Here is a 20,098-nt window from a genome sequence, read left to right on the forward strand (position 1 = left end):
CGGGACCTAATCCTCCAGTCTCCCTAAACTTCGCCGCCATTTTTTTCATCCCCACAGGGACAGCACCAGCCAAACAAACCCCCACATTGCGACTCTGGGAGCGGCAGGTAAGTTTACACACAGCGGGCGGGTCATCGGCAGCGGCCGCCCATCAACCGCGCCACCCGCGGGGGAGCTCAGCTTGGGTCCGTCTCGCCCCGAGAGCCCGGCCGGTCCTCAAGCGCTAGGCCCGACACACGCAGCGGGCGGGGGAGCGGCAGCTGCCGGCCGTCAACCGCGCGATCCCCTGGGGAGCTCAGCTCGGGTCCGTCTCGGCCCGACATCCCGGCCGGCCCTCAACCGCGAGGCCCCGCACAGCCACTATCACAACGGCACCGGGCCTGAGGCGCTAGGCAGGGAGAGTGGAGGGAGGGACAGAGAGAGGGGGAGGGACGGGAGGGAGGGAGAGAGAGAGGGGACAGACGGGCAGGGAGACCGCGCGGCCCAAAATTGCCCTGGCAATGCCGGGCACCCCCCGCTAGTGCAATATAAAAGCACATTTGAATATTTTAGAAATTCAGAATTGTAATCAAGCCACAGCATTTTGATTTTGATTTTCTTTCTAAGTGTTATATTTGTCGTCATATTTCCAATAAATCTTTGGATTGTCCTGCTTAGCTGATAATGATTTTTATGGAAATGAAGAATCTAATGTTGCCATTTTCTCTTTTTTTTAGAGGAATTTAAAATCTGGCAGTTTTGTTGTAAGAGTTGTGAAACTATTGCTGCATCTAACTGTAGTATTCAGCTTAACAGTCCTCACAAATAATACAAGTAAGGTATGCAAATCGAGTTATTGAAAGTCGTCTTTGTGAAACTTTGAGAAAACTCTCCAAAATGAGTTGACTACAGATGAATGTAATGAGGCTGTAATGTTCTTTGGTAATGTGAAATAATGTGAATCTTCCGCTAGTTTATTTTGATCTATAAAGGACCATAAATAAGAACAAAAGCAAAATACTGCAGATGCTGGAAATCTGAAATAAAAACAAAATGCAGGAAATACTCAGCAGGTCAGGCAGCATCTGTAGAGAGAGAAACAGAGTTAACGTTTCAGGTCGGTGACCTTTCGTCAGAACTGGAAAAAGTTAGAGATGTAACAGATTTTAAGCAAGTGCAGGGAAAGGGGGAGGGGAGGACAGAACAAAAGGGAAGGTCTGTGAAAGGGTAGAAGGCAGGATGACTACAGGAAACTTTTGATTAACCGGCCCCTAAATAACCGGAACGCTCTATCCACCGGCAAAATTCAGGAGTCGGTTCAGGTAACTTTTTTTTACTTTTAGTTACTTTTTTTACTCCATTTGTTGCTGTGCAAGGGTGTAGCTGAAGCTGTTGCTGAGCTACAGAGATGCTTGCAACTTGTGCCGATTGTTTTGAAGCTGCAACAGCGTATCTTTTACTATAGCGTTCGGTTATCCGGAATTGTTGATGAACCGGCAACACGTCGGTCCCGTCCGTGCCAGATACCAGAAAGTTTCCTGTAAATGACAAAAGGTATGATAGTACAAAGCAAAAGGAGATAGTAATGGGACAAGTAATGAAACAAAAGATGAGTCTAGAAGAGGTGTAAATGGGAATGGCAGAATCATCAACAGCTGTCGTGAAAAAATAGGGGCCGAGGTTATGGTCTGAAATTGTTGAACTCGATGTTGAGTCCAGAAGGCTGTAAAATTCCTAATCGAAAGATGAGGTGCTGTTCCTCGAGCTTACGTTATGCTTCGTTAGAACAGTGCAAGAGGCCGAGGACGATGAGGTCTGAGTGGGAGTGGAGCGGAGAATTAAAGTGACAGGCGACCGGAAGCTCGGGGTCACCCTTACGAACTGAACGGAGGTGTTCTGCAAAGCCATCACCCAATCTGCGTTTGGTCTTCTCGGTGTAGAGGAGACCGCATCGTGAGCAGCGAATACAGTATACTAAATTGCAAGAAGTACAAGTAAATCGCTGCTTCACCTGGAAGGAGTGTTTGGGGCCCTGGATAATGGGAAGGGAGGAGGTAAAAGGGCATGTGTTGCATCTCCTGTGCTTAAACGGGAAGGTGCCGTGGGAAGGGGAGGGGGTGTTGGGGGTGATTGAGGAGTGGGCCAGGGTGTCGCGGAGGGAGTGGTACCTTCGGAATGCTGGGAGGGGAGGGGAAGGGAAGATGTGTTTTGGTGGTGGGATCACACTGGAGGTGGCGTAAATGGTGGATGATAATCAGTTGAATGTGGAGGCTGGTGGGGTGAAACGTGAGGACAAGGGGGAACCCTATCATGGTTCTGGGAAATAAGAACATCTGGCCTCGTCAGTGTTTTTACATAGGATATACGGCACAGAAACAGGCCATTTGGCCCAACCAGTGCATGCCGGTTCCACTCGAGCCTATATTTACTATATATGTTTTCTGAAGTAATATTTGATAAGTAACACATTCACAAACATCAAAACTATATTTGCAGTGACAACCAAATGTTGTCAGAAGCTTAAATCTTGTGCAAAATGAACTTCTAACAATCGGTAACATGTTCTATGAATTCATAATTTCAAAAACAAGTATAACTTTGGCCAACACAAATATTGGTTGTGTTATTTTCATTATTCTTTCCCTTTTAATTCTTAAGGGCTTCTCTCATATTACTTGTTTGTAGCCCAAGAGATCTTGGATAGTAATTCATGAATGAGTAACTACTCACAGAAACAGTACAGTACTGAATGGAAACAATTTAATGGTAGAACTATTAATTGCTGTTGTGATGTCATCAATGTGTTCCTTTTTGTTGCAGAGAATTCTAGGACTAGAATCCGATGAACATATTTTTAAATTCCTTAAAGCGAAGTTTGGATTTGGAGCAACAAGGTAAAATTTTAATTTTTTTTCTTCTCGTGATAATTTTTACCAATTTGCCAGTCATAGAAATAATCTTTCACTCTCCTCAAATCTTTCATAATTTTGAAAACCTCTATTAGATCCCCCTTTAACCTTTTCTGATGGATTGTGTAAAAAAAAAAACAATTTTCAGCCTTTTATTCATAACTATGACCTCTTTTTCCTGGTCTCATTCTAGTGCCTTATACATGCCTCTAATATCCTTCCTGTATAGGGATGCTCTTAACTGCACGCCATACTCCAAGTATAGTCTAATCAATGTCTTAAACAAACTTAATATTACTTCCTTGATTTTATATTCAATACCATTATGAATAAAACCCAGAATCCCATTTGACCTTTTGATGGCCTTTTTTACTTTCACTCCCATTTTTTAAGATCTATGCATTTGCTGGATCTCTCTGTTCCTCCAGTCTGTTAACAGTCTTAGGCCTAGAAATTCAGCTGTTTGCGCCAGCCGTTAGCGCCAGATTTCCGGCGCTAGCCACTTAGCGCCCGGGCACCGCCGGATCTACGCCTACACCAAAATTCAGGTGGGATTTAGCGCCGGCGCAAAGTGTTAGCGCCCGCTCAGCTGCGCGCGCATCTTATGACGTCATTTCGTCGTGCAACGCCGTTTGTGCGCCCCAAACCGGAAATTCAGTGGCGCCCGGCCGATGTGGGCGTGGCGCTGCTAAGAACTGTGAAATGGAACTCAACAGAGGCCCTGTGGGATTCGGGGAGCGCTAATTAAAGGGCACATCCACTCACCCATAAAAGCCAGCCATTTCGCTGCAATGACTTTACTGCTTTGGATTTCTGCACAGAGAGCAAGGCACAAAGATTACTGATTTCGGACACCATAGGAGAGGTATTTTTGGCTTCTAGCCAGTGCTTTGACATTTGCATCCTTGTGATTTTGCTGTTTGGAACTTTGTAATGGGGGCTGCATGGGGGGCCAACCCTCAGTTGCTACATTTTGTGCGAAGGGCTCGCAGACGCTTTGAGAAAGGGCCAGGCATGCCTAGACGCAGAGGGGCCATTAGGCGTCGCCAACGTAGGCCTTACCCAGTCAGGCAATACCGGGAGCAGGTCTCATATCTCACCATGACTGCGGCGCATTGTGTTAAGAGGCTGCGCTTCAGAAGGGAGGTGGTTGGAGAGATCTGCCAGCTGCTTCACGCAGATTTGCAGCCACAGCTCATGTCCAGGACGTCTCTCTCGGTGGAAGTGAAGGTCACGGTGGCTCTCAGCGTTTATGCAAGCGGCTCCTTCCAAGCCGCTGCTGGGGACATTGCGAACATCTCCCAGTTCGCCGCGCACCGCTGCATCCGACAGGTCACCGAAGCACTTTTCGCGAGGAGGCACCAATTCATCTCCTTCCCCATGACCCAACACAAGCAGGAGCAGCGTGCAGTCGGATTTGCCAGGATCGCGGCCTTCCCCATGGTGCAGGGCGCCATTGACTGCACGCATGTGGCTATGCGGGCACCTATCCACAATGCCGAGCAATACCGCAACCGGAAGGGCTACCATTCCCTAAATGTGCAGCTGGTGTGTGACCACAGGCAGCGCATCCTAGCTGTCAATGCCCGCTTCCCAGGAAGCAGCCACGATGCCTTTATCCTGCGCCAGACTACTGTGGCTGACATGTTCCAGGCACAGCCTCCACCAAGGGGATGGCTTATCGGGGACAAGGGCTACCCTTTGTGCACATGGCTCATGACCCCGCTCCGCGCGCCCAGGACCCCAGCGGAGCTGGCATTCAACGAAAGCCATCAAGCCACAAAGAACCTAATAGAGCAAACGATAGGCGTCCTCAAGCAACGGTTCCGTTGCCTGGATCGTTCGGGCGGGTCTCTTCAGTATTCGCCGGATAGAGTCTCCCAGTTCGTCGTGGTGTGCTGCATGCTCCACAACCTGGCTATCCGCAGGACTCAGGCACTGCCACCTGACATTGCCCCACCACCTCAGGAGGACGAGCAGGAGGACCCTGAGGAGGAGGAGCACCAGGCCAGGAGGGAGCGACAAGGTCCAAGGGCCGTCCGCCGGGGGCTTATTGCTCGACACTTCTAGGCCCCCTGTCAGGGAATGGCCTGGGCCACTGAACGCAGCTGAAGGCAGCCGCTCCGCAAGCCCTCAGCCGGTTAACCCAACAACCACTTGAAACATGACACCTGCACATGGTGAATAAATAAACATCTTTATTTCAAAAACTCAGGGCCCTTCCCACATGGAAGAGCAAAACAGAGAAGACCCCCAAAAAACAGTCACAAACTTCTGTCACTCCCAAAACCTGGGGAGGACTAACAAAACATCAACATCCAAATGGCCTTCCTCACTGGCCTAACAAAAACAAGCCCCCCCCACAACACAAACACCCCCATAAAACCAAACAACATAATGCCCCCCAGAACAGAAGCCCCCGCATCACCCAAACCCTCGCTCACCACACTCTATTCGGTGTGGCGAGAGGGCGAGTCCGTCGACAACCGTCTTTTGCCCCGGCCCGTCCTGCTGCTGCGCCTCAAGCTGGGCCGTGAGGCTGTGGCGAGGCTGGGGGAAGGATCTTCAGGGCGACAAGGCGTCTCGCCAGATGCCCTTGGGGGTCGGCCTACACGAGGGCGGGCCCGGGAGGGGCCGGCTGGTGGCTGCTGCAGCTGTGGGTGGCCCTCTTCACTGCCTGCAGCAGCTCCTTGCACCCTGGCTGGGGGAGTGGCAGGCTCGCCTGCACCAATGGGGACAAGGTGGGTGATGCCAGGCGCGCGCTGCTCGCCAGACACACGTGCACTCGGGCGGCCTGGCCGGGGAGCAAGCGCGCCAAACTGTTGGTTGCCAGACCGGTGTGCGACAGCAGGGCGGCGGCTGGCCTGGCGACGCCTCTGCGCCAGTGCGAGGGTGGCAGAAGTCAGTGCCCCAACTGCGCCGGCATGTGCCCGCATCTGCAGTGCCATTGTCTGCCCAGCACCTCTCAGCTGGCGACTGGCGTGCTGCGCTGCCTCGAGTTGTTGCACCCCCCTCTCATGCGCTGCCACAAGGAGGTCCACCCCCCTGGCGTGCGCTGCTGCGATTTGCTCCAGCCCCCTGGCCTGGGATTGGCCGAAAGCCACCACACTTTGTGCGAGGCTTTCGATGGCGTGAGGCATCTGTGCCACCACCTCCATGAATTCGACGTGCCGCCGCTCCGACGCCGCCGACATCTCGTCCAGGAGGCGCACCTCCTGGGCGACGTCCGAGTCCGGACTGGAGGGCGCCTCCCCCCTCTGGGCAGAAGGCTGGCGTGCCGCCGGAGCCTTGCCGCGTGCGGCCACGCCACTGGGAGCAGGTTCTGCCCTCCCCTCCACCGCCTCCCCCCTCTGGGCAGAAGGCTGGCGTGCCGCCGGAGCCTTGCCGCGTGCGTCCATGCCACTGGGACCAGGTTCGGGGCTCCCCTCCCCCGCCTCCCCCTGGCTCTCCGGCACGCCAGACGTCTCCCCTTCATTGCCATCTCCTGGAGCGGAGGAGGGTTCCCCCGAGGTGGCGCCTTCCTGCTGCTCCTCGACGTCCTCCTCCTCCGAGGGCCTGGCTGTGTGGGCTTCAGGGAGCACCTCCTCCTCACCAGCTGAAAGCAGGAAGGCACAAGTGTAGCTTTAGAGTGAGGACAGGCCGACAGCGAGGGAGGCCGCACTGGTACATTATGCGCATTTTTCGGCCAGTGGGGAAGGATGTAGATCTGATGCGCGAGGGCAAGGAGAGAGGTGCACCCGGTCCTGTCCTTACCAGTGGGTTCCAGTATAGGGTCTGCGTCGCCGAGCGCCACAGGCCCAGTCACCGGGTGATGCAGGAGTCGGGCCACGCTCTCTTCCAGAACCGTTAGCTCCTGGTAATCGCGAGGGCCTCCACCAGTGACACGCAGGCTCCTGGCGTTCCTCGCCAGCTTGGCCTGCAAGAGAAAGGAGGGCGTCTAAGTACAGTGTGGTGCCCCGTTGGTGTGTGTGAGTCCTTCCATGGTGGAATAGCTTGGACAGTGTGGTGCCCTGTTGCTGTGTGTGAGGCCTCCCATGGTGGAATAGCTTGGACAGTGTGGTGCCCTGTTGCTGTGTGTGAGGCCTCCCATGGTGGAATAGCTTGGACAGTGTGGTGCCCTGTTGCTGTGTGTGAGGCCTCCCATGGTGGAATAGCTTGGACAGTGTGATAAGTGCAGAAAGAGCTATTGATTAACATGCAAGTGCCATTGCAGCGGGAGGAGGGCTGAGCATTAGACCTTTGATGTCCCTTTGGCCCTAATGGGAGGTGCACATGCAAGGATGAGGGGGACACTGGAAAGGGTACTCACCTTGACCAGCCGACATAGGTCATTGTATTTCTTGCGGCACTGGTCCGCACTCCTGGGAACATCGGAGTTGGAGGAGACCCTCCGGGCAATTTTGGTCCAGGCCTCCCTGAACTTGCTCCTGGGAGCCTTCCTGCCACTAGCCGGGCACACGACCCGTCTTCTCTTGCGTACCCCATGAAGGAGCACACCCAGCGCATGGTCAGAGAACCGCTGGGCTCTTTCACGGGCCCTCTCCATTACCTCCAGGTGTTGATTTGGGACACAACCAGTGCTGAGGCCTAGTTGCAGGGCTACAGCATGCAGGGCGTGGCTGCAGTCAAAGTTGACCCTTCCCCCTTTAAGAGCTGGCCGGCGTCAGGGTGTCTGCTGACACTCAGCACATGATCGCACCTGCGCTGCGCCCGGAATTGGCGTTATCAGGCCGCATCGCCGGATTAGCACCTGAACACAGGGTTCCAACGCCTATTGCAGCGCTCGGCCAAAAAGTTGGCCAAATCTACTGAATTTCGGCGAGGTCGCCTGCACTTTCCGGCGGCCGCTAAATTTGCCGAGCGCCCGACTTTAGCGCCGCAAGAGCGTCCGAACTGAATTTCTAGGCCTTATTCTTTAGAGAATACTTCCTATTGTGGCGGAACCACCAGAGGATTACGGACAATTGTATATAATTCCTTTTACAGCAATGTAGTACAGCTGGGGGCTGCACCTTTAATGTATCTGTTAACTGTACTAGGGCTTCTTTTCTGTACTCCGCGTGATGACGTCATGCCGTCCGTCACGTGATCTCTCAACGGCGGGAAGAACGTGATGACGTCATGACGTCAGAGCTCAGAACCTTCTAGCAGTTGAGCTCGGAACCTGCTAGCAGTTGAGCTCGGAACCTGCTAGCAGTTGAGTTCGGAACCTTCCAGCAGTTCCAGAGAGGCTTTCAAGCAGACCAGACCTATTTGCATTGTATCCTACAGTTTCCTGTACAGCTTCGTTTGTTCATTAAATTTTATTGTTTTTGATTTTCTGAGTCGATCTCAATTCTTCGGCTAGGAACCCCAGTTCCTACACTATCACTATTTTTCCCAAAATGCACTTCTCTGCATTGGACTGCATCTGCAGTCTATCTGCCCACTCTGCCAGCCTGCCTATGCCCTCCTACAATCTTCTGTATTCATTTTCCCAGTTTACCATGCCCCCTAATTTAGTGGTGTGAACAAACTTTGATATAATTCTTCTTCATGTACAAGCCATTGGAAATAGAAAACAAACAGAGTCCCAGCATATATGCCTGTGGGCCATTTATAACCCACATCCCACCAATCCAAAAAATGTCTGTTTATTCCTGCTATTTGCTTTTTGTTCCCTAGTTATTCATGTAGCTACATTGGCCCTGAAATTAGGATCGGGAGCTTGCCGCTCGTGCAAGCCCCCGATGTGCACTTACCCGGCGCGCTAACATTTCAATCCTGGCCCGCATTGCATTTCCTCTCACTGGCCCGCTTGAGGTCCTGCCGCGCTGTGCGTGCGTGACCCAGCGGCGTACTTAGTGCCATGAGCCGGCTGGGATCATGTGAGCACAGGGCAACCAATGGGAGGTTGCAAAAGTTCATTCATGAGTTTGATAGTGAGAGCTGTCAAACTCATGAAAACTCCTGGCCCCAAAACACTACTTAAACTTGAAAGAAAATTTTAAAAAACATTGCACTACTTAAATGAACCATAAATAACTAAAAACTATTTTAAACAATAATTTTAAAATTTGAAAAAAATTATTATATAAAAAATCGGGGCTAAAACTAAACTTACCTTACTGTAAATTCTTTAAAAATAATAAACCTGTGGAAATTTTTTTTATAAATTGTATTAATAGACCACTTACCTGTAAAACTAAGTACTTACATGTGGTTTTTCAATGCGTAAAAACCGGAGGCCTTTACACATGCGCAACTCTAAAAATAAAGGAAATCCAAGTCGCACGCACTGCCTGTGTAGTCGCACGCGTTCAGTCTCTTAACCCCTTGGGTCAGAGGAGAGGAAATGCCGGTTTTCCCCGCATGCGCTGTGCATGCTGAAAACCGGCAATTCCTCCGGGCACACGCGTGAGTACCCCGTCCGTACTCACGCGTTGGGAGAGGAATTACTGGGCCATTATCTTTAAAACCCTGTTCCTTCATTTTCTAACATACCTTGTCAAATACCTCTGAAAATCCAACATCCTTTACCTTCCCGTTACCTATACATTCTGTGATTTCCTTTTATTCTTGTCAGGAATTTGGGTTAAGTGATGGCGTTTATTCCTGTGCAAAGCCCACCTGATGAAATCAGTTCATGTTGTAGGAGACTATTTTATACAGCTATCCTTAACAGGAAATAAGTTGTTTCAACACCCATGGCGCTCTGACTTTAGGAATAACTGAGAAACTATCTATGTACTTAAATGGGGATGGGGAGAAGTATGTACAAGTAACCACCACATATGGGCTTAGTTTGGCATTGGAATATCAAAACTCTAAGTTGAAAGTTTTGGTTTAACTTTTTTGTTGTAAAGGAGCACCCCCCCCCGCCCCCCCAATCCTCGTCTTTATTTATGACAATGAAAGGGAAGCTTAGATGTGAAACCAGAAATTTAAATTGGTAGGGGGTGCCCAGTATGTAATGGGTGTCTGTATGAATAAAGGCTTGTAAGCAACTAAAGACTGGGCTCTAGTACTCTATTCTTCACCACCTGGCTATCCGGCTTTTTACATTTTGCACTCAATTTAAAGTGGCTGCTGGCACAATTAATTTGGCAAATCATCTTGTATTTTTATCCTAGATGTGAAGTATTGTCTTTCCCAAATAAAGCATTATGATGTCTGTTGAAGTGAAACTAAAAACTATTATAGGCATTGTCTGTAGAGATGAATCCACAAAATCTAATGTGCTTGTGCAAGCAGGGTTTGATGTTGAAGTCCTAATTTAGAATGATATATATTGAAATATATTTCTAAGATCCACTGAATCTAGTAGTGCAGAACTCTTAATAATTAGCAACTATATAAAATTAAAGTTACTAGTCCAGCATACATAAAATGGTGCCAGATTGAGATCTTCAACTCCTCATGTATTCACAGTTGCAAATATATTTAGTAGGAGCATAATTTTTTTTTCTCTTTCTCTTTATCTTTAGGGATTTTGATGCTAAGTTATACCTGTGTGAAGACGCCTTTGGCCTACTGCCTTATGATACTTTCCAAAGACTTTTGCACACACTGATTTTCCCTTCATATCTTTTAGTTCTGGTTATCACGGTGATCATTGCTGGAACTGTTGCTATTCGGAATCTCAGGTATGTGTAGTTATGACAGTATTTGTTAAATGTCACCTCAGCATTATCCTTTATTATTGGATCAGATACTATTGGTACCTATTTCCTGACACATTATACTGTGGGATGATTATTTTTCAACTAGATTAGCAGTAGTGCTGTGTATTATTTAAAAGTGACGAGGAGTTGATAGATTTGATTAATTTTCAGTTTTGTTTTGAGCAGGTGCACATCACAGAGGCCAACAGCACTTTAGACCAAATTACCAGTTATCATTTGCAAAACAAATTATCTACTCACTAGTGTTTTGACCATTAAAGTTATCAATCATTAGTCATTTTTATTGCTGATTTAAAAATCTATGGCGGCCTCATGAATGTCGAGAGTACTTCATGGAGTGAGGTGGGAACAGAGTGAGAGTGAGGACTTCTAAAATGGAAATTTGGTGAGAGTGGGAATTAGGTGCAGAGAGTGAAGGAGGTGCTGAGTAAACTAGCTGATATTATCCACAAATAATAAAAACTTTAAAATAGAACAACCTAACTAAACCTAAAAAGTAGAAAAACTATGTAAATCTAAAAGTGTCAGCACAGAAAGGGACAGTGATATGTTCTTCCTGCAAGCTATGGGATTTTCGAGCACCAGGTGTTGACCCAGAGATGGAAGATTAAAGTATCCCCATCATGTGACTGTGGAGCTCTTAATCAGACCCTGGAGCACATCATTGAGCACTGCCCTCAGAGGAAATTTGCAGGCAGCCTACAAGATATCCACACTGTTACACCAGAAGCTTTGGCCTGGATATCCAACTTAGATATTGACATTTGATTTGCTTTGCTACTACCATATAAAAGAAGACGACGACCCAGGAAAACACCTCTGTGCAAAGTGTTACCAATTCACATTGCTCAAGCTCAAAATCTCAGAGCTTGGGAAGAGACTGAGTCAATCTAACACATCAGGGAGGGAGAGCAGTTTTTTGAGTGAGAATTTGGGAGGGTATTCCTACAGATGAGAGATGGGGAGCAGGCAGTAGAGGAGCAAAAATGGGTGACTATCTGGGGGATGTGGAAAGGCAGGAAGGAAAGGTTAGAACAGGAGTGCCCAGAGCAAACCAATTTGAGGCTCTAGCTTTCTTTAGGGAAAATGAGGACTCTGGGTAAAGCCATCAAATAAATATCAATGGCACCAACAGACAACAGATTGCTCAGGGATGGAGGAGATTAGTAACCTAGCTAGAAATGCAGCAGTGATAGGGGATTCAGTAATTAGAAAGCCTCACATGATCTTTTGCGGTCCAGACAGACAGTCCCAATGCTTCCCAGGTGCTAGTTTAAGGAACATATTGGCCCGTATTTTCCGATCGGAGGCTTCCTGCGTGCGGAGGCCTCCGATCTAGAAAAATCTATGAACTTACTTCTGCTTCTGGACCTCTCCAAACTCGAAATGCACAGGGCCCACGTATCCCAGAGGCACATGCGGTTCACAAGCGTCCCTGGGATCACGTGGGCCATGGAGAGCCAATAGGAGAAGGGAATCTCCCTTCATACACTTGACAGATAGACCTGTCAAATACAGGAAACTTTCGTTTAACCGGCAAAATTCAGGAGCCGTTTCCTATAAGTTTTTTTACTTCTCGTTGCTTTTTTTTTCCAGTCAGGCTCTGCAAGGTCTAGCTGAAGCTGTTGCTTAGCTACAGAGATGCTTTTAAGCTGCGGCCGACTGTTCTGAAGCTGTTGCTAAACAACAGGGTTTGTTGATTCACACGGAGCTCAAAAGCTCCGTATGTTTTAACATTAGCGCTGGTTTCTACGGCAGTTTTGATGATACGGCACCAGCTCGGTCCCGTCAGTGCCGGATACCAGAAAGTTTCCTGTATATGAATGGAGATCACCCCAAAAACACAGTATAACATTAAATACATTTTTTAAAAACCATCGCGTTTTTAAAATGAGTTGAAATTACAATAAATTAAATATTTTAAACAAAAATAAATGTATTTTTAAATTATAAATGAGTAAAAAAAAATTATTTAAACTTTTTTTTCTACTCTTATGCTGGTAAAAGCAGTCCTTACGCCTGCTCTTACCAGGCGTAAGATTACTAAGGGTTTTCTGTGGGTGAAGGTTCTCCAGAAAGCGGAACTATCCGCCCGCAGAGGCCCTTCTCCAGGGCAGGCGTCCGATCTGTCGAGATCATTCTTGACAGATCGGAAATACCGGTTTTCAGCGCATGCGCTGTGTCTGATAAATTCATGCCAGCACTCCAAACTTTGGTGAAATAGAAAGAATACAAAGTTTTGCACTAAATGGTGGTAAATGTTGAAATAAATGTCCGCATGAAGTACATTTACCTGTATTGTATGTAAGATGTTTACTGCGAAAATTAGTGCATGTGGTTTAAACAGTGTCACCGTAGCCATACCTGTGGCTAGTCAGCAATTTCTATTAAACTAACACTGGTCTAGTACCAGCCTTGGATACAAGATTAAATGTAAGTGATTTAGAACAGAGAGATATAAACTTCTTCACACAGAGAGCTGCAAGGCTGTGGATTTCACTTCCAGGGTTGAGGCAGAAACTATGTCAACATTCAAGATTAGATTGAATAAATGGATTAGGGAAAATTGGCTGAATGGATATGGAAACAGGGCAGGTAAATTCAAGGATTTTAATACGAGGTGTAAATCATTTATTATTGATCTATCAACCCCAACAATGTGGGAATTTATGGTTGAAATCAGTTTTTTTTAAAAACAGCCTAATGATCCTTAAAATAGCACAGCCAATAACTCTCCTTCTACTCTACCTGAACTTCAGAAGATCATCATCCCCCCGCCATCTATTGAACACGTGATGTTTTTATTTTCCAGTCTCCCATTTTGGTGGTCTACCTGAGTGAGATTGCCAATTAGTACCAGTTTTGTGCTGGTAGTCTGTTGCCCAATAGGAACTGGTTGAGACTTCCCAAAATTCTTCACATAGGACACTTAGTAAAGAGGCTTAATTTATCCTTTCTGTACTGAATTATAGTGGTAATACAGTAATAAGTTTATTAAAATTAAATTGATCTGAATCATGGAAACTTGTTGGTATGTGGTAGTTGCACATGGGTATACTATTACAAAGCTGTTTGGACTGATAATCTAGTTGTTAAACTCCCTTCATTCATATGCTTTTAATCCTAGGTCTTGATTTAGATGAGCAGTTTACACACTTAGTGAGTTTGGTCAGTTCACAGGTAGGCTGCTGGTGGAATGTACTTGCTGAAGTGAAATGCCTCCCCTTAGGAAAGAAAGCTGAAATAGTTGAATTTCTTTAGCTATCAAAATATACATTTCTAGAAAAAGATGTTTTGGCATTGAAAATGGTGTCATATCAGTCAGCCTTTGTCTACCACATCTGGAGAAAGAAGCACTGAGTTACAGTAAGTTGTTTTTATATTGGTGTAAGTTGGGTGTTTGCACCAAAGCACAGATTGCACACAGCTAGTGACAGCCCCAGTGTAATGTAAACATGCCAAATGTCTAAGCCCAGTGTCCAGGAGGACACGATAAAGAATGGATTTTCCTGGACACTAGCCTTAGCGAACACACCAGATTTAGATTGGTATTGACATTGGTTGTGCAAACTCTCACTTTGGGAAGTGGCACTATAAACATTCCACTGACTTCAGTATAGAAGCAGCTTTTTTATTTCAGATTTCCAGCATCCGCAGTATTTTACTTTTGTAGAAGCAGCTTATTGTGACCCAAGTGGCTTTAAAGTCTGCAGCCTTAGTTTTGACTCGGGGAGAATTGGATAGATATTTGAGAGAATGTTAATTTTTTGACCAGTCAATGGACTGCATAGTCTTTTCCAGTCCTGTACTTTCCTATGTTCCTACACTTTTCTATATGATTTGCTGCTGTGGTACATTTTATTTGTGCAGTATTTATATGATACATTGTTTACTCGTATCCTTGTACTTTATAATCAGATGCTTTCTGAAACTTGTAAAACAGCACAAACTTGTTTGGTGTCTTTTCTAAAGATATTAAGGTCAGATGTTAATGTAGTAGTAGTAATAGTTCAATATTTTGACCCTGTGTCCTCATAAGCAGAATGCTTATTCATCGAAAAACAGTTTGATTCCTATTGATAACTGTCATTTTCTCCCTAGCTGCAGTAGCTGTTCAAATCTATTCCAGAGCACATCCACTAAAGAAGAGAACATGGTTATGCTGAGACCAGACATGGCCTACAATCTAATACACAATGTGTTATTTGGTCTGCTGGCTTTAAGTACAATGAGGTATTGTGACCTATCGCATTAGCCCAAATGCATTATGGGCTTTATTTTTTCTGAAGGTTAATAGAGTGGTAAATAGAAAGTATTAGAACATTAACTGGAAAAAAAATTATAAAACCATTAATTTCAGTGGCCTATTACACAAGCACAGACAGATACATTAATAAATGAATGTAAGTAGTCACACAACACCAGGTTATAGTCCAACAGTTTTCAAATAAAACTGTTGGACTATAACCTGGTGTTGTGTGACTTCTTACATTTGTCCACCCCAGTCCAACTCCGGCATCTCCACACTATTAATAAATGAGTGAGACAATAAATGTATTTTCCAAATTCATTTTTAGCATTTCAAATTCTGTAATCTCAGTGGTAAGTTAGTCCATTTTAATGAATATGTTCATATGTAGATTATATAGTTATTAATATAAATAAATATATTATATATTTTATATATATATATAACTTAGTGTGTGATTACTAGATTCACTCGCCCTCCACACCTGTCACCGAACCTGGACATTAGTTTGTCAGTGCTCCACATTGACTCCACTATCTATAAGTCAACTTCATCCCACCATGGGACCTCTGACTTTAACTTTGGACTCTCTATTGTCTCCTCCCTGTCCTCTGTTTATAACCAGGACATTTCTATCCTAATCTTTGCCATGCCTATGTAACCTGAAGTTCCCCTGTGTCCATTTGTGTGTACATTTTGACTGCCGCTCCAGACCCAAGCCCATTATTTCCCATTTTCTTTTTCTTTACCTCTCTTGAACCTAGATGAGCCGCAATTTCCTCCAATTAAACATTGCATAAACTCCGTTCCCTTGCCACTGATTCCATCCTCCTCCACGGCCACTGTCTCAAGCTGCAACAGACTATTCGAAACCTCGGTGTCCTATCTGAGCTTTCAACCTCCTATCTTCTCCATCACAAAGACTTCCGCCATCGTAACATCGCCCGTCTCAACCCTTGCATTAGCTCATCTGCTGCTGAAACCCTCATCCATGCTTTTGTTACTTCCGGATTTGACTATTCCAATGCTTTCCTGGCCACCCTCCCATCTTCCACCCTCCATAAACTTGAGTTCATCTAAAATTCTGCTGCCTGTGTCCTAACCTGCACCAAGTCCTATTCACCCATCACCCCTATGCTCACTGACCTACATTAGCTCTTGGTTTACCAATGTCTCTTTTAAAATTCTCATCCTTCTGTTCAAATCCCTCCATGGCCTCGCACCTCCCTATCTCTCTCTCTCTCATGTTCTTCAGCCCTACAACCCTCCAAGAACTCTGCATTCTTCCAATTCTGGGCTCTTGTGTATCCCCCCACTCCCTTTGCCCTATCGTTGGCGGCCTGTTTCTGTGCTGTATATTCTGTGAATGTCGTGAAGTTGCTGTATTTGCGTGGTAAATGCAAACTTAACTCGCCACAGAAAATTAAGTCTTGTCTATTCCAGTCTAACTGCCCTTATAATGATGTGATAAGTGTTAATTACGGCCAAACAACCTCTCTGGCACTGAAAATTAACTATTAGAAGTGTGGAGTCTCATTCCTTCAGGTTTTAATTGAAGATTTAAAAAATGTAAAAGTTTTAATTTTAATTTTTTTTACTTTTCTGTCTTTCTCACTCTCAATCCAATTTTCCTTTCCCTCCTTATTTCTCTCTTTGTAGCTAGATTTGACATTGAATTCACCCACGCTAATTTACACTGCCTTCTCAATCCTTGTGTTGTTAATTTCACAATCCTTCAATCTGATTGATTAAGGATACATAGATACATAGAAGATAGGAGCAGGAGTAGGCCATTCGGCTCCTCGAGCCTGTTCTGCCATTTAATGAGATCATGGCTGATCATCCAAATTCAGTATCCTGTCCCTGCTTTCTCCCCATATCCCTTGATCCCTTTAGCCTTAAGAAATATATCTAACTCCTTCTTGAATATATTTAATGAATTGGCCTCAACTGCCTTCTGTGGTAGAGAATTCCACAGGTTCAGCACTCTCTGGGTGAAGAAATTCATCCTCATCTCAGTCATAAATGGCTTACCCCTTATCCTTAGACTGTGACCCCTGGTTCTGGACTCCCCCGCCATCGTGAACATCCTTCCTGCATCTAGTCTGTCTAGTCCTGTTAGAATTTTATAAGTTTCAATGAGATCCCCTCTCATTCTTCTAAACTCCAGCGAGTACAAGCCCAATCGACCCAATCTCTCCTCATACGTCTTCTTTTAGCTCTAGCGAATATAAGCCTAATTGACCCAATCTCTCCTCATATGTCATTCCTGCCATCCCAGGTATCAGTCTGGTGAGTCTTCGCTGCACTCTCTCCATGGCAAGAACATCCTTCCTCAGATAAGGTGACCAAAACTACACGAAATACTCAAGGTGTGGTCTCACCAAGGCTCTGTACAAGTGCAGCAAGACATCCTTGCGCCTGTACTCGAATCCTCTCGCTATGAAGGTCAACATACCATTTGCCTTCTTAACCGCCTGCTGCACCTGCATGCTTACCTTCAGCGACTGGTGCACAAGGACACCCAGGTCTCGTTGCACTTCCCCTTTTCCCAATCTATTGCCGTTCAGATAATAATCTGTCTTCCTGTTTTTGCCACCGAAGTGGATAACCTTGCAAGGAGATACCGTTGCTTGCCCTGTTCACTCAGGCCGCAGATGCCCCGTTTCCCTCGCTGTGATATTATCAGCTCGCACTTTTAGCAACTTGCCACACACAAAATTTTAAAACCTAAACGTGCAAGGGAAAGTCTAACTAACAGCAGATGCTGTTGGATGACCTGTTACAGCAAATTATGGCCCATTATTTTTAAACCCTAACATGCAAATAGTGTTATATCATCTGAAATATAAATCCCAGTTGTGCAATGTGTTTTCAAAACTTACAGGTAAAATTCCACTATCAAAGCTTTGGTAACTTGAACACAGATTGTACAATTGAAAACAATTTCTCCAACTTTCAAATTTTATCAATGGGGGCAATCTGTTTCAAAATACACTCTATTCTATGATGAAAAGCTAATGGGTTAAAATACATTTTAGATCTACATTGCGCTGATTTATCTCGGTTCTTTTAGCTCAGTTTTTTTTTGCAGGATGAAATATCTGTGGACATCCCATATGTGTGTCTTTGCATCAGCAGCAATTTGCAGCAATCATTTGTGGAGTCTGAGTCTCAAAGCAGTACGGCTGTATTCTCCTCATTGGGTCAGTGCCATTAGCATACGCACAGTGCGCCATTAATTTTGAATCAGAAGTTCAAGTTTATGTCTAACGTAGTTTGTTTAACAAAATGTCCTATAGTGTCTTGAATAGTAATGCCCATTGTTCTCCTTAATAAAGATATACAGTATGTACTTGGCTTTTAAGAGTTATGTGTGGACTTTCTTGTTGAGGTGAAGTCACTTTTTGCACAATTTGTTCCACAATATCAATTTTCCTTTGCTGTGTAAGTGAGATGTCATCAGTTGTGGTTTCATCAAAGTGTAGAATGACACATGTTGCATATTTATTTTCTTTAAACACAAGTTAAATAATTGTTTTCTGACATCTTATTCATTAGCATTTCTAAGTATTAAACATACAAGTACTGCATTAATTCACAACCATTACATTGCTCATATTTTTAATTGCTACAAAGACTTGCCCACTATTTTAATATATTTAGCCAGAGCATTTTGTGGTCATTTATTTAGACCTCTTTTGTTGCCTGTGCTTAGGAGTTGTAAGTGATCTCATTAACAACTGACTTTCATTTTTTGCATAACATCAATGTTATTATTTAACTTGAGAATGTAATTAAGGACAGGCTTTATACAGGAACTGTGACACTGCAATTATGTAATTTACCTAAAATCAGTAGCAGCAAAAAGATGGTGTGGTAACAGTGGCAGTCTCAATATGTGGCTACAGCACACTATTTCCAACAGAGAAGTTTCAGTAGCTGAGAAACATTCACAGTAACTAAAAAAGAGATATAATGCAAGGAATAACTTCACCATTGAGGTTTTGATCAGTTACGTATTTTAAGATTGCATTGTGTAGTCAACACATATAGGCCTAGAAATTGAGTTTGCGCTGCGCCAGGGCTTTAGCGCCGGAAGTTAGCGCCGGCGCTAAGTCCCTTTGCGCGCGCCAAAAATTCAGTAGCGCCGCGCCCAAACGGCTGCCGGCGCTACTGAAGGGTTTTAGCGCCTGAAAACTGGCGCAACGCGCCGCATTGCGGCGCTATTCCGGCGCTGCGGCGCCCGCTGCGGTGCGGCAGGCTCGGGAAGTGCAGGCCTCCTCCTTCCGTTAAGGAGGAGCTGCCTGCACCCGGCCGCGGCCCGCGCAAATCTCTTCAAAAATGAGCCCGGCACCTCGGACAAGTGCCGGGCTTGCATCTGTTCCGGGGGGGGGGGGGGGGGGGGAGAAGTCCGGGGAGGGAGCTGCGGGCAGGCGGCCGGTGGGAAAGCGGCCGGCCGCCGCGGGGCCTTTAATGCGCCGGCGCAAACACATGTTGGACTCTGTTGCCAGAGTCTTAGTTGCGGCTGCCACGGGCGAGGCGGCCGCAACTGAATTTCGGCGCTGGGGCCCGTCGGCATGGCAACCGGGACGCTGCGCACACCGATGACGTCATCGGTGCCGGCGCAGCGCTACCGGTGCAACGCCGCTTTAGGGCCCCAGGGAATTTTTGAACTGGCCATAACTCTGGCGCTAGTCCCTCTAGCATCTCAAAAGCGGCGCTAAGGCTAGTGAATTTCTAGGCCATAGAGTTTATAAATTAAGAACATTTCTGTTAAGATTAATTTAAGTCGTTTAGATTGTTAGTTTAAAGTTGGAAAGTGCATGCTTTTTTATGATTTTAATTATTTGAGTTTAAATAGTATTTACAACTTGCCACTAGGTGTCAGTGCTATGGCAAATAATCTTACTTTTATGAAGGAGAGAGTACTATCTTTTGCACCTAAGAAATAATGCTGTATTTCAAATAACGAGTTGTTTCACACCCTTTCCAGCTCAATAATGTACATAACATGATATCTTTTTTCAGAACTGCAATTTTATTCTACTTTTCCAAATACAAAGATTAGCCTATAACAACTGGAATGACTTGGGCATTACTGTGTTTTATACAAAACAAAATTAAAAATAGAATATCGGAGGCTTTAAAAAATGTACACAATTTCAAGACTTTTTATAAATAACCGCTGTATTGAATGGCAGATTGAGTGTGGGTTGGACAGAATACTTCTTTCCACCTCTGGGGCCTGCCTTTTAATCTAGCCCAGCTGATGGGATGAAAATCTCTTCTCTTGG

At 45.7% G+C, this 20,098-nt stretch overlaps 1 protein-coding gene across 1 annotated transcript in view; it reads left to right on the forward strand.

Moving 5' to 3' along the window:
- Window positions 1-20,098, forward strand: part of dpy19l3 (dpy-19 like C-mannosyltransferase 3) — a 115,626-nt gene that overhangs the window by 48,613 nt on the left and 46,915 nt on the right. Inside the window, exons 11-15 of the mRNA XM_085991568.1 lie at window positions 717-818; window positions 2,800-2,873; window positions 10,355-10,513; window positions 14,654-14,785; window positions 17,896-18,007. Coding sequence (XP_085847694.1) covers window positions 717-818; window positions 2,800-2,873; window positions 10,355-10,513; window positions 14,654-14,785; window positions 17,896-18,007 — 579 coding nt within the window. The remainder of the gene's footprint in view (window positions 1-716; window positions 819-2,799; window positions 2,874-10,354; window positions 10,514-14,653; window positions 14,786-17,895; window positions 18,008-20,098) is intronic.

The sequence above is a fragment of the Somniosus microcephalus genome, chromosome 6 (genome assembly GCF_052327205.1).
Source record: "Somniosus microcephalus isolate GS21.2 chromosome 6, FLI_Smic_1.0, whole genome shotgun sequence".
In the NCBI taxonomy this organism is placed as follows: domain Eukaryota; kingdom Metazoa; phylum Chordata; class Chondrichthyes; order Squaliformes; family Somniosidae; genus Somniosus; species Somniosus microcephalus.